The sequence below is a fragment of the Schistocerca serialis genome, chromosome 4 (assembly GCF_023864345.2).
Source record: "Schistocerca serialis cubense isolate TAMUIC-IGC-003099 chromosome 4, iqSchSeri2.2, whole genome shotgun sequence".
Lineage (NCBI taxonomy): Eukaryota > Metazoa > Arthropoda > Insecta > Orthoptera > Acrididae > Schistocerca > Schistocerca serialis.
In genome coordinates, this window is record NC_064641.1 from 673459156 (window position 1) to 673474945 (window position 15790).

The 15790-nt window shown below is 42.8% G+C and overlaps 1 protein-coding gene across 2 annotated transcripts in view; it reads right to left on the reverse strand.

Moving 5' to 3' along the window:
* LOC126473150 (uncharacterized) overlaps positions 1 to 15790 on the reverse strand; it is a 151058-nt gene that overhangs the window by 111691 nt on the left and 23577 nt on the right. For both annotated transcript variants that reach the window (XM_050100009.1, XM_050100008.1), the window contains exon 3: positions 7326 to 7501. In XM_050100009.1, the coding sequence (XP_049955966.1) occupies positions 7326 to 7501 (176 nt within the window). The remainder of the gene's footprint in view (positions 1 to 7325; positions 7502 to 15790) is intronic.

Genomic DNA, 15790 nt, shown 5'->3' on the forward strand with positions numbered 1-15790 from the left:
TCCAACGTCAGGCGCGTAATGGGGCCCCTTAGGGATATGGCAGCAAGAGAGGGGAAGAAAACCAATGTGCACTCCGTGTGCATACCGGCGGGAGTCATTCCAGATGTGGAAAGGGTCCTTCCGGATGCCATGAAGGGTACAGGGTGCACCCATCTGCAGGTGGTCGCTCATGTTGGCACCAATGATGTGTGTTGCTATGGATCCGAGGAAATCCTCTCTGGCTTCCGGCGGCTATCTGATTTGGTGAAGACTGCCAGTCTCGCTAGCGGGATGAAAGCAGAGCTCACCATCTGCAGCATCGTCGACAGGACTGACTGCGGACCTTTGGTACAGAGCCGAGTGGAGGGTCTGAATCAGAGGCTGAGACGGTTCTGCGACCGTGTGGGCTGCAGATTCCTCGACTTGCGCCACAGGGTGGTGGAGTTTTGGGTTCCGCTGGATAGGTCAGGAGTCCACTACACGCAACAAGCGGCTACACGGGTAGCAGGGGTTGTGTGGCGTGGACTGGGCGGTTTTTTAGGTTAGATGGCCTTGGGCAAGTACAGAAAAGGCAACAGCCTCAACGGGTGCAGGGCAAAGTCGGGACATTCGGGGACCAAGCAGCAATCGGTATTGTAATTGTAAACTGTCGAAGCTGCGTTGGTAAAGTACCGGAACTTCAAGCGCTGATAGAAAGCACCGAAGCCGAAATCGTTATAGGTACAGAAAGCTGGTTGAAGCCAGAGATAAATTCTGCCGAAATTTTTACAAAGGTGCAGACGGTGTTTAGAAAGGATAGATTGCATGCAACCGGTGGTACAGTGTTCGTCGCTGTTAGTAGTAGTTTATCCTGTAGTGAAATAGAAGTGGATAGCTCCTGTGAATTATTATGGTTGGAGGTTACACTCAACAACCGAGCTAGGTTAATAATTGGCTCCTTTTACCGAACTCCCGACTCAGCAGCATTAGTGGCAGAACAACTGAGAGAAAATTTGGAATACATTTCACATAAATTTTCTCAGCATGTTATAGTCTTAGGTGGAGATTTCAATTTACCAGATATAGACTGGGACACTCAGATGTTTAGGACGGGTGGTAGAGACAGAGCATCGAGTGACATTATACTGAGTGCACTATCCGAAAATTACCTCGAGCAATTAAACAGAGAACCGACTCGTGGAGATAACATCTTGGACCTACTGATAACAAACAGACCCGAACTTTTCGACTCTGTATGTACAGAACAGGGAATCAGTGATCATAAGGCCATTGCAGCATCCCTGAATATGGAAGTTAGTAGGAATATAAAAAAAGGGAGGAAGGTTTATCTGTTTAGCAAGAGTAATAGAAAGCAGATTTCAGACTACCTAACAGATCAAAACGAAAATTTCTGTTCCGACACTGACAATGTTGAGTGTTTATGGAAAAAGTTCATGGCAATCGTAAAATGCGTTTTAGACAGGTACGTGCCGAGTAAAACTGTGAGGGACGGGAAAAACCAACCGTGGTACAACAACAAAGTTAGGAAGCTACTGCGAAAGCAAAGAGAGCTTCACTCTAAGTTTAAGCGCAGCCAAAACCTCTCAGACAAACAGAAGCTAAACGATGTCAAAGTCAGCGTATGGAGGGCTATGAGTGAAGCGTTCAGTGAATTCGAAAGTAAAATTCTATGTACCGACTTGACAGAAAATCCTAGGAAGTTCTGGTCTTACGTTAAATCAGTAAGTGGCTCGAAACAGCATATCCAGACACTCCGGGATGATGATGGCATTGAAACAGAGGATGACATGCGTAAAGCTGAAATTCTAAACACCTTTTTCCAAAGCTGTTTCACAGAGGAAGACCGCACTGCAGTTCCTTCTCTAAATCCTCGCACAAACGAAAAAATGGCTGACATCGAAATAAGTGTTCAAGGAATAGAAAAGCAACTGGAATCACTCAACAGAGGAATGTCCACTGGAGCTGACGGGATACCAATTCTGTGCAGACAGAGTACGCGAAAGAACTTGCCCCCCTTCTAACAGCCGTGTACCGCAAGTCTCTAGAGGAACGGAAGGTTCCAAATGATTGGAAAAGAGCACAGGTAGTCCCAGTCTTCAAGAAGGGTCGTCGAGCAGATACGCAAAACTATAGATCTATATCTCTGACGTCGATCTGTTGTAGAATTTTAGAACATGTTTTTTGCTCAAGTATCATGCCGTTTTTGGAAACTCAGAATCTACTATGTAGGAATCAACATGGATTCCGGAAACAGCGATCGTGTGAGACCCAACTCGCTTTATTTGTTCATGAGACCCAGAAAATATTAGATACAGGCTCCCAGGTAGATGCTATTTTTCTTGACTTCCGGAAGGCGTTCGATACAGTTCCGCACTGTCGCCTGATAAACAAAGTAAGGGCCTACGGAATATCAGACCAGCTGTGTGGCTGGATTGAAGAGTTTTTAGCAAACAGAACACAGCTTGTTGTTCTCAATGGAGAGACGTCTACAGACGTTAAAGTAACCTCTGGCGTGCCACAGGGGAGTGTTATGGGACCATTGCTTTTCACAATATATATAAATGACCTAGTAGATAGTGTCGGAAGTCCCATGCGGCTTTTCGCGGGTGATGCTGTAGTATACAGAGAAGTTGCAGCATTAGAAAATTGTAGCGAAATGCAGGATGATCTGCAGCGGATAGGCACTTGGTGCAGGGAGTGGCAACTGACCCTTAACATAGACAAATGTAATGTATTGCGAATACATAGAAAGAAGGATCCTTTATTGTATGATTATATGATAGCGGAACAAACACTGGTAGCACTTACTTCTGTAAAATATCTGGGAGTATGCGTGCGGAACGATTTGAAGTGGAATGATCATATAAAATTAATTGTTGGTAAGGCGGGTACCAGGTTGAGATTCATTGGGAGAGTCCTTAGAAAATGTAGTCCATCAACAAAGGAGGTGGCTTACAAAACACTCGTTCGACCTATACTTGAGTATTGCTTATCAGTGTGGGATCGGTACCTGATCGGGTTGACGGAGGAGATAGAGAAGATCCAAAGAAGAGCGGCGCGTTTCGTCACAGGGTTATTTGGTAACCGTGATAGCGTTACGGATATGTTTAACAAACTCAAGTGGCAGACTCTGCAAGAGAGGCGCTCTGCATCGCGGTGTAGCTTGCTCGCCAGGTTTAGAGAGGGTGCGTTTCTGGATGAGGTATCGAATATATTGCTTCCCCCTACTTATACATCCCGAGGAGATCACGAATGTAAAATTAGAGAGATTAGAGCGCGCACGGAGGCTTTCAGACAGTCGTTCTTCCCGCGAACCATACGCGACTGGAACAGGAAAGGGAGGTAATGACAGTGGCACGTAAAGTACCCTCCGCCACACGCCGTTGGGTGGCTTGCGGAGTATAAATGTAGATGTAGATGTCCACCATCTTGGCTGTGACTTTGCACAACACTAATCCTTTCTCCATCTCCTTCTCCATTTCAGCCATACTGCTCTGTAAACTACGTCTTATCCAATTATCATCAACTTAACCCGCCTGTCGGAATATGGCAGCTGTCTTCCTTCGTTCCAAGAGCGAACTAGTATTTCCGCCTTTATCTCAACACTACCCATGCCTTCCTCATCCCTCTCTATTCCTGTTTTTTTTTTCCTTGCGTTTCATCTACTTATCTTACCCTACCATTTCTCGCTCTTTCCCTGAACAGCTACAATTATTACTAACACTATATACACATTTTCTAATGTTGAATCATTAATGTTTGGTTAGATGTAAGAGAGGGTATAAGCGCTCCAATCTGACCAGGTGAAATAAATACATAAGAAAATAAAACGTGCCAAATTCCCTTAAGATTTATAGCCCACGTTTACATGGTCTGTTCTTGTAAGGGGCATGATTTTATTAACTCAAAAATGTAGTTATACACAGTACACATACTCAAAAATACTCGCCAAAACTGATGGCACATTTATGCCATTGCGACGTTAGCTGGTCGATTACATCCTTAAAGAAGCTAGTAGGCTGCTGTCGGATCCAGGCCTGGACCCAGTCACACACTTCGTCGTCCGTTGAGAATCGATGTCCGCGAATAGCTTATTTTAGAGGTCCAAACACATGAAAGTCACACGGTTAAAGTTCGTGACTGTACGGTGGATGTTCCAGCGTTTCCCACCGTAACTGATTTGAAGGTGGTGAAGTCGCATGTTTCCACTGTTCGCTCTGACGCTTGCTTTCTGGTTCAAAATGGTGACACCATGTTTTGACACCTGCGATAATATGCGACAGAAAGCCGTATTCCTCCTCATGATAACGTTTCAGATGACTGAAAGACAGCCTCATTCGAGTATTGCGCTGTTCGGCAGTCAGTTGGTGGAGAACCCACTACGCAAAGATTTTTCGAAAGTTCAGGTGCTGATGCAGTATCGTGTGGGCGGTGCCCACGCTAATACTCATTAACAGATGGATTTCGTCCACGGTGATTCTGTGGTTGTCCAAGACTAAAGCCTTCACTTTCACAACCATTTATTGTGTGATGACACGATGAGCCAGTCCATGACGAGCATCGTCTTCCAGTAACTCGCGCCCCTCAAGGAATCGTTTGCGCTATTCCACAACACTTGAACGACTTAGACCGTACTCATCATACACAGCCTTCATCCGTCGATACACTTCACGGCCTCCAACTCCCTCCGCCGCCAAAAATCGAGTCACTCCTCATTGTTCCTGCTTACTCGCCTGCTTGTTCGGTAGTGACGATAACTTCGGCGTGAAACCACACTGGCGCTATGCAACATCAAACGGTGCGCATGCGTCAGTCTGTCTACCGATAGATGGACCACCATACCCGCAGTTACGTGGTGCCACCTTAAGTGTAAGGCAAAGGTACACGCACTGTCGGTTTCATCTTAATAAACCTCATACTTTCTTTCGAATCATTGAACATGTTACGCGGGGTTGGCAGATCCACGTGCCCTCAGTAACAAGTGTGTGTCAGCGGGTCGCGATAAATTTTCGACGCGCTGCTCAGGGCACCAGGGGACCTCAAAGTTCTAGAAATTCCGGAAGAAACAGACAACACTTCCCTGCATTTTCTCGGTTATGAGAATTGACAGTTGGCGAAAGTCTTAAAAGGCGATATGTCGGAGTTTCGCGTAGACGTTTTGTGTACATACGACCAGAGCTTGTTCAAATGGTGCAAATGGCTCTGAGCACTATGGGACTTAACATCGGAGGTCATCAGTCCCCTAGAACTTAGAACTACTTAATCCTAAGTAACCTAAGGACATCACACATATCCATGCCCGAGGCAGGATTCGAATCTGCGACCGTAGCGGTCGCGCGGTTCCAGCTGAAGCGCCTAGAACCGCTCGGCCACTCCGGCCGGCCCAGAGCATGTTCAAGAAAGTTTTTGCAAACAAGTGATTTATTATTTGGTGCCCCGCCTCCCACCCGTTACACCCTTACGTTCGTAGACTTTCACCCATGTTAGTTTTCCGTACTAATTGTGAAATGCTCTGGGGCCCGTGGGCTCCACTGGCGCCTGGTAGTACTATTGTGATACGTCAAGTACAGAAATTTGCAGTTGTCGCGCCAAGTGTCATCTTTCGTCGCTTGGCCTTTAAAACGGCCCTGCTCGCGGTCTAGAACGCATCGCATCCATACTTGCACTACACCTTCATTGTTGATTCTGCGTATGGTTCAAACACTCCCGCCTGCAAGGGTAACCACCGCGTTCACAACGCTTCCTAGATATGGCCCCGGCTTGACGGCCGCTGAAGCGTTGTTGAGCACCTCGACTGTCCCGCTTAATTATCCGACCTTTACCTCACAGATAATGTCTGGAACGTTGCAGACAAACCCTATCGCCCTCTCCCCCAATGTCGTACCTGTACGCGATCTGATGAGTGACTTCGGCTGGACACGTGAGGAAGCTTGGGCTGTTGTCTCCTCCTCGCCAAACACTGCCATTACCGAGGCTAGGGGCGGTGTGCTGTACTCCACTGTACTGTGCGGCGTCACCCTCATCTCTCTCCTAGGTGGGCGGAAGGGGCGGTGGGGAGCTGGCCAGTAGTCCGTCTGACGAACTTATTTGACGTCAGCTCAAGTTTTTCCTCAACGTTCGTGTTCGTTACTAAACGAAAAGGATACGTTAGGTGCAATCTGGTTATCAGCGGATATTGTTTTTTTCTTCTGACTTGGTTATTATTTACTTCGAAGTTTTTGTTTGCCTTGTACTTTGATCACGACACAGTTGTAAACTCCAAAACATCCAATCAGCTACGTTTTTTATTAAGCTCTGAAACATTGAATCAGCTACGTTTCTTTATTATCTTAAAGAAGATCTTCTTGATAGCATAAGTTAATGAGCAAAGTACGCTTTCGTATAGATCTTTTAAGTAAATTTTCCCCGAGACATTTAAGTCTCATCTTTATCTACGATAATGATGGAAGCTGAAAAAAATGAGTTAATATTTGTGGCGCGGTCGGGACCTTTTTTTTTTTACACTTTTACCAGAATTCGATTTCGAACGTCACGTTTCTGACAGGTAAAAATATTTAGCAGAGCATGGTTTTTTTTATTTTTTATTTTTTTAAAATAAGGAAAGAATTTTGTAAGGTTTGTTTGTTTCTTTTTTATTATAATTTTTTTTATACAAATGGATAAAGGAAAGCCGTTCCTCATCGGCTACATAACCAGAATAATACAAAGTCGTCCCATTACGACATAAGGATGCTCCATACTAGAGCCCGCTGCGAATTGTTCCAAGACTGTCGTCTCGTTGCTGTGTTGTTCAATTTTTTATTTTTTTGTTTTGCTAATTTATTTATTTTTATATACTTGTTGAGATCACATAGGGCACGCCCTCCAGGCGAAAAACAATTATGTGTAATTACCATCAATAACAAACAAAATAAAAAGCGATTTATAGAATTTAAAGAAAACGCCCTCCTGGCAGAACAGACAAAATGGCATCCGCGTCCCGCCAACTTGTGTGTAGACGCACACCGTATCCCAAGGCAGTCAGGCATGTTCCAGGCACGTCTTCACGGACTCGAACGAAGTTCTTCTTGCTTACTAGCCAGGAATGCTGACCCTTACACCACCACAGCCCTATGGTCAGCATTGCTGCACGAATTACTCTAGCTTTGTTGGGGAGGGCATGTGGCTTGAGAAGTTCGTGCAGTTACGTTGAGCATCGTACTGCGGCGGTGTAATGGTCAGCATTTCTGCTCAGTATTCAGGAAGACTCCGCCTCCGCAAAAATTTTAATTCATATCTTCAGTTTCCATCATTATCGTAAATTACGCTTAATTTAATAACAGCATACTTCAAAATAAGATACTCACCAGTTTCGTTCAGCCTCGATGACTGAATGAAAGATAATGTATTTCGCAAGGCGCACTGAAATCTGGCGGTTATGGCTCTTGTGATGCGCCGAGCAGCTTTCAGTAAGTGGACGAGGATGGAATGCCTCAGACGATCCATTGCCAGAATTTCCGCGTCCCATTCTAGGTTAGTCCAGCTGTAAAAATAAAATGGAGTCACCAATTGTGACAAACGATAGTCTGAAACTTGATTGTATTGTCTACAACAGAATGGCGAAAGCTAAACTCAAGTTGCCCCTTCTCCAGTTTCTATATTCTTCTTCGACAGTGGTGGACAGGCCATTAGAAATTAATCAAGGCATTGTATGTTGTATGTTAACCGGGGACCTAGAAACGACGGAGAGGCGCCGTTCCTGCCACATTCGCAGTGGTCCACAATCCCACGACTACTACCGCAGTCCACTTCATCCCTCCGCCGCCCCACCCCGAACCCTGGGTTATTGTGCGGTTCGGCCCCCGGTGGACCCCCCAGGGAACGTCTCACACTAGATGAGCGTAACCTCTATGTTTGCGTGGTAGAGTAATGGTGGTGTACGTGTATGTGGAGAACTTGTTTGCGCAGCAATCGCCGACATAGTGTAGCTGAGGCGAAATAGGCGGAACCAGCCCGCATTCGCCGAGGCAGATGGAAAACGCCTAAAAACCATCCACAGACTGGCCGGCTCACCGGACCTCGACACAAGTCCTCAGGGCGGATTCGTGCCGGGGACCAGGCGCTCCTTCCCGTTCCAGAAAGCCGTGCGTTAGACCGCTCGGCCAAGCGGGCGGGCAATCAAGGCATTAGACTGAGTTACTCCGGAGTAGGTTATGAATGCGAGTCTGCTGACACATTTTGATCAACGGAGCGGTCTCTGTTGAAATACGAGAATGCCTGCGCACATATTCATCCCAAACTACTACGCGATACTGACATACTCTAGTGCACGAGAATGATTATTATTACATGGCTTTAAGGTACATACATGAGTACATGCACAATGTATTCACGGGTTAATATTTAAATTTGGTAACTTCATGCAAATCTTTCCATCTTCATACACATGGAGTTGGCAGTTCTCCGCGGTATGTCCCACAGTCCCGCACCATGGTCACACTCAGCATTTTCACTATAACCTCACTTTCAAGATGTGACCAAATATACCGTGTGCCGTTCGGATTCAGGCAACTCGCCAACATTCGCAACAAGCAACATCAACCATTGCAGCATCCGTGACTGTATTTTGAATTCGATGGATCTCCGGGGTGGATGTTCATTCAAAGCTTTTTCCGCTTCTTGGTGTCATCAAAAACTTCTGTGACCTGAAGAACAACCCAAAGTGGCCTTCGTGTCTTCAGGCATCAAAATTGTGAATTGAAGAGCTAACAGGAATGAACTAAGGAAAGTTAGATCACATAGAAGCGCAAGCTGAGTGATAGGAGGTAATTAGGATATCAGAATCAAACAAGAGTTTATTTTCCAATTTGCCAGTCACAACCAAAGGGTTTATGTACCAATTTCGAGTGAACAATATTGTAAGCTTTTTGTGCCCCCCGCCCAGTATCGCTCGAGTATGGAGGAAAAGTTGAGGCTACTATAGAACTTGTTTCTAAATTTGTCACATTTAATCCTTTGTGAAGCGTGACAGCAGAAACTTGTGGTATAGAGTTCACAAATCACTTTCAGAAGGAAGTAGAGGGTGTTGAGGAAGTGATGTTGAGTAATAGACCACAGTTTAAGCAAAAACAGTAGCAAACCATCCTTAAGCGGCGACAAATGAAATCTGTCTTCATTTTGCCTTACCATCCAGTGTCAAACTCAGTAGAAATTATTTGCAATAGGCAGCACCATAGCAGGGAATTATTCATAAGTGAATTTCAGGGGATAACAAACGAGATGCCTATGGATCGACTGAAATGTCTCCCATAACAATCTTGGATGGCAAAGGACTGCCAGACCGCATGTGAGAACCAGTGAATCTTATGCCCACCACAAAGGTAGGCATGATGAGGTTTTTAAACTTGTGACAGACTGTATCCAGAAAGCAGATGGCAAAAAAGTAAGGCAGATGGAACGACTGTGTCAGATAGCCAATGAAGTAGAGGATAAACAGTTGGTGAGATCCCATCTGCTATATGATGCAAAATCTATAACATCTACTTTCGGTATTTTTGTATCGGGAGAGTTGTATACAAAAATGCTGTTGAGTTTGAAACCTTACACACAAAGAATTTATGTAGCTTACATCAAGCCATGTAGCTCACATAATGTCTCTAATCACAAATCTTTGAACTATAAATAGTTTGATGTAAACCTTGTCAGTGTGTTTTCTTTTGAATTACAGTCCATCAAAATAGCAGTTAGTGTGTATTACTCTACTTTCATCATCTTCTTGTTAGAACACAAGTTACTGAAGCCAAACTTGGCCATGTTGTTGATTGTTGTGATAACGTAGTCTATACCTGTATTTGTGTTGTGAGGTGGTATGCTCAGAAGTACATGAGAGCAACGCAAGAGTTAACTTCTATGGGAGCAACTGTAATTAATGAACATTTGACTTGCAGCTCTGTAGGATGCGTATAGAGAGCTGTAGATGGCAGATGAATACAGGATTTAATTGCATAGAGTATTTGCTGAATACTAATGCCAAGGGAGCACTGGCAATATGAAGGTAGTGAGAAGCAATAACGGAGTTTTTTGTTGCTCTTGCCCGGAAAACATGACCCGCATCAAGGGAGTACTGAGAGTAGAAATGGATCTAAAAAAAATAATGCAGAGGATGCGATTTGCTGCAGTAGTTTGTTTGAGTTGAGAAAGGGTACGCCAAAAGGAAGGTCTGTTACAATCTTGTGCTTCACACAAGATGAATGTGTTGCTGCCTCTCTCAAAACAAGCTTTTAATGAGGAAACCATGTGGGAAGAGATCAGGTCATGGAACAACTAATCAGCAACATGAAGACAGAAAGAATGCATTGATCAATGACTGGACAATAGTTTACTATGTGCTAGCCTGTATTACTTTTGTAGTTTTTTTTCTGTAATAGGAAACTGAACAGCGGAGAAGAAAAGAAGTGGAAGTTATTTAATGAGAATCGCTCAGGTGATTCGATTTTTTATGTTTTTCTCGATAGATCCGAGATTCCAGTGGACCAGGAGTGTACGAAAACTATTTTGGAAATAGTTAGCGACATGTCCTTTTGTGTCAAATTCCATGACAAGAACGAGACTTTTGAGTGGAGATACTGAAACAAAGATGTAATAGCAGACAAACCTTCATACTGCCTGTGGTTTGTAATCAATCGTAAAGAAAATGTTTGAGTGAGGGAGTATCAGAAGAACATGGAAATTAGAGATCGCCATGGACCTCATATTTTTGTACACTTGTATATTTTGTGTTAATAGATTATTTCCATGCTTTCCAGTTTCAAATCAAGTGGCTGAGCGATGGCTCTGTGTACCCATATAGACTGAGCCACACGAGGTAACAAATCAGTCAGTTCTGTAATTTTTTCTCGTTTGAATTGCTATGTGTTTATTGTGTTGGTTAATTGCGACTGACCTTCTGACTGCGAAACCACTAGAGAGGAGATGATGTCATCTTTTTCGGTTTTTGTGAGATGTTTACAGATGCTGGAGACTGACAAACACTGTAATACGCAAGGAGAGTCGTATGGATAAGAAGACGTAGAGACTTGACTCCAGTCAAATGATAGTGTGAGGGTGTGTACAGGAATGACAAGTAGATGAAATTAACAGGTCGTTGAGTATGTCCAGCCACGTTCCTCACTTGGACAAGTATTTCTGAAATGTGTGTATAGAATGATGTAAAAGGTATATGTAGTGAGTGATTTGATTCTATGAGTTTGCTGGTGGTGAATGGGAGTAGTACTACTTAACGCTTAACTTTTTTCTTCACCCTGTCCATTGCAAACTGTGTACAGTATGAAATTGCTTGATATAACTTTCTTTTAATTAGTCATAACTATGTATAAAGTATGATTAATATTCATGTGGCAACCTCCTATTCACGTAAAGTTCGAATGGAGATCTGTGCAAAGATTATTGCATTAATAACGGGTCCATGCCGTGTAATATGTCGTAAAAATGATTGTCTGTACATCTGTTAAGAGAGCAGCATGTTCCCGGGACTATGAAGCGAGCTCAGTGGTTGGGATGAACTGGAAGACACCTACGCTACTGTCGCTGCCCGAGTAATGGAAGGCTGCTATGTAATTGAGTATCCTAGCCCAGCGGACAAGGTAGCCCTAGCCACCACAGCACTGCTAATACTCGGACCTAGGAGTCCGCTTCACTGACGTCACGCACGTCCTGCCGAAAGAGATGACAGTTGAGCAACTAGGATTACCTGGCCTGACTTCACAGCACGAGCGGTAATCAGCCCTAATGACGCAGAAAGGGTCTGATACACTCCTAACAGCTCTTGGGTTCAGAAAATACAGAAGTGTGCTGGCATTAACGCAACACTACCATGGCCAATCCGCCCAAACCATGCACACGCGATTACGTGTGGTAGGTGCCATGGTGTGCAACAGCAGTGTGGTACTAGAAGAAGAGAAACTACGTGCATGTTTTTATGGTACCACACAGTACTGTGCCACAACGTTCACATGAATATCAACGACGAGTTCAGCAGATGAGTCAAGAGCAGCCTCCCTAAATTTTCACTAAGTCTTAAGAAGGTGAGACAAGCATTTTGATCTGCTTCCCGCCAACAGCTGATTTAACTGAAAGAACCTGCGAAATGTTCTTTGAGCTGGAACACGCCCACCTAACGCATGTGGAACTCACTCCCTATGACTGTCTTAACGAAACAGTTCTGTAACCCATAGTCCAAATGTGTTGTCTTTCCAATCACCACTGAGATCTACTACACACATTTTGGGAGGCGACTGCAAGAAGACACGTGCTGTAGGCATCCTTGAGAATCTGAGCCAATCGACTGAGGTGGCTCAGGCTGTTACTGAAGAGCATTGTCTCTTTATCAACATTATTAGCGTAGTTTTCTTTATTCTATTATGTTAAGTGTTTGATGATGTGTGAAACTAAAAGCAATATTGACAAATGCTACTGTAGAAATGTTATTTTTTCATTTACCAATATTGTGTTTATTCTTTGAGACATATACTCACTTTTTTCATTGCGAGTAATGTAAATATCCCAAAAGTAATTCGATTTGTCTGCAAATTATATTCATTTCCTATCGATCGATATCAACTTATACCCTTTTATAGCGTTTTGTTTTTGCAGTGATTTGTTTAAAAACATTGCTTGGTTCTTATTATAGTGTGATTTTCTTTGAATTATTTAGTTGCTGTCAAGTTTGTTTGCCTACAGTTGGTAATATACACGTCTAAATAGTAACTTTTTCTTTATTTTTCTTGAGTTAATCAATGATAATATATGTCTCTTTCTTAAAGATGTGATACATTAATTTTGTTGACGTTTAAATTTTATTTGATACTGTATTGTTGAAGTCGGTCAACATGTTCTTTCGCGATACTTTTAACATGTTGGAGCATTAATTATTGTCTTTAAAAATACAAAACTGTATTAATTACATGATATTCATAAGTAATGTGTCAAATTTCATTCTCATGTGCAAACTTTAAGTGCATAATTCGAGGACCATTCGGGAAAAAGGGAACGATTGGTCGCGAAATGAAAACCACAGTGAAGATCACAACTTTTATTTGCAACAGTTATCTAAATCTTCCAGCTTCTTCTCTACGTAGTCTCCGCTCTGTCTTAGACATCTGTCGTAATGTTGAATCAACTTTCCAATAACGTCGTCACAGAAGGCAGGCTATTGTGCTTTCCGGCACATTTCTGCGCTGGAATGCTCCTCATTGTCTATTTCAAAACGTCGTCTTCATAGCCAGAGGTTTATCAGATGGAGCCACATCTGGGCTGTATGGAGGCTGGTCAAACACTTCCCATCGAAAACGCTGCACGGGCGTTTTTATAGCCGCTGCAGTGTGCAGCTGAGAACTGTCATGAAGAAGGAAATGCATGAAGTTAGGTTCTGCGGGGTTGCATGATATCAGGCGAAATCTCTCGGCAGGCACCCCATATTTGGCTGGAGACATTATTGCTCTAGGCACCTTTACGCGCTAAAACTGAACGGAGAAGAGCTACTGCTAACGTACTAGAGACACTTCCCAACACATCTGTGCAAACCCTCATAGGATTTTCACTGTAGTTTCAGTTTCGCGACTGATCGTTCCTTGGTTTCCGAAAAGTTATCGTATTTGAATAGATGAGTGTTTATTAGACTCTAAAGAAGCAATCTTCTTTTAAGTGGATAAAATTTGAACTGGGTTAAAGTCCATTAGATTGTAAAGGAGTGGTATCCTTTTTGATTATTTTATTCACTTATTTTTCTTGTAATGAACAAACTGTACATTTGTGTTTGTTTCTATCATGTACTGCTTACCTGTCACCCATGTTGTTCAATTGATAGTGAAACCTTCCCGTCTCCTCTATATCTCTTTTGTTGCGCAACCTTCCCTTTCACAATAACCTGTGAAACCTTCCCTTAGGATTTCTACCTCTTGCTTAATAATAACAAATGAAGTCTTCCCTTTGAAATTAATTCTCTTTCTCAATCTTCGCATACAAATTTAAATGCTGCTTATTAAAAATTTTTTCTTGATTATTTCAACGAAACATAGAATGTGTCGTCGTCGTGGCCCTCAATCGTTATGTGCTATAACCCAAAACTGTTCCTTACCTTTTTTACTGTTACTAGATCGCCATCTGACTGCTACATAAAACTGCGACATGAATATACTTACACTGTTTACTATACTCTATTAGCTGCTGGTGGGCTGTCATAATAAGTGGCTGTATTTATTGTAGTGTTGACAGAAGAGCCAACACTGTTTTTCTAGAGGAGGCCGAAATGCACGCGTTTAATTACACGCGGACTGGCGTGAGGTCTGGAACAGGACAATATCTTGAGAATTGCAAATAAAGTAAGTAGTTGATATAATACTTAACTTTAATCCACAATTGTAGAACATCTCTCTTGATGATACATGCTTCATAATATTAATTACCAATTGAATACGGCGCCTTGCTAGGTCGTAGCAAATGTAGCTGAAGGCTATGCTAACTATCGTCTCGGCAAATGAGAGCGTATTTGTCAGTGAACTTTTCCTTGCAAAGTCGGCTGTACAACTGGGGCGAGTGCCAGTACGTCTCTCTAGACATGCCGTATGGTGGCGCTCGGTCTGCTATCACTGACAGTGGCGACACTCGGGTCCGGCGTATACTAATGGACCGCGGCCGATTTAAAGGCTACCACCTAGCAAGTGTGGTGTCTGGCGGTGACACCACATTTATTACCAAAGCTGACGTTATTCTTTAATAGCAAAGCTAACGTTATTCTTTAATTAATTTGACTGACGTTACGTAGTTCATAGTTAAACTTTTTCTTGACAACAATAAAATTTTGCAAAGTTTTACGTTGATGGTTTTTGGGGTGGATTATAATCAGTAATGCAATATTGCTGGCAAAAATTAATTATATTTTGAATGAAATGATTTTACAAACGTTCAAATCGAACTTACTTTTTACAATAATCTTACAACCAGCATTGCGCAAACATACCTTCCGTAGTCTTGAGTTTCTCAAAAAAATAAGTCAATAACATTAGTTCCTCTTATGATAATAGTTAGGTGATGTCTCTGTACATCCGTTTATAATCTCTTGTAAATCATAGCCGGTGGCTGGCAGGCACACCGCTCCTCTCGACCTCTCGCTTCAGACCTACTACCGACTCGCTCCACATCTCGCTTACTAATGACTTCCTACGAACGCTAAAGTGCGGTCTCTCCTGCCAACAATGCTTTCTGGTGCAGACAATCCCTGCTAACATTACAAAATGTACCAGTGCGCGGTCTTTCCCACTCTTTTCTTAAAATGTATCCATACGCTGTCCGTCCCGCCCTTTTTAAAATTATATCAATCTGCGGTCCCTCTTGCCAACAATACTTTGGTGCAGACATTCCCTGCTACCACAGTTATTTCCAACATGACAAATATTAATTATTCCTACTTAATCCTATTAATAAAATACAAACATCTTTCATAAATTGTGGTTTGACAATAGACAATAGAAATATACACGTATTACAATAGGAAATCTTTCATGTTGTGCTTACGATTTTTTTCTTGTAAAACCTAAGTATTATCATTATAGATAATTATTCACAGAGATAGATCCCATTTTTTATGGGTCACTAAAATTATGATTTCATATATTACAATCGAATCATTTAGTTCCCTCAAGATTTGTACTTGTTTTTTGTGACTTTGTTCATTAATTACTATGTATGCAAAATAAGGTATTTAAGATATCGTCCTCGTTTGTTCAGCAAAACATGCCAGGGACTGCCCTTCCATTTGAAGGACAGCCCCAGCTCA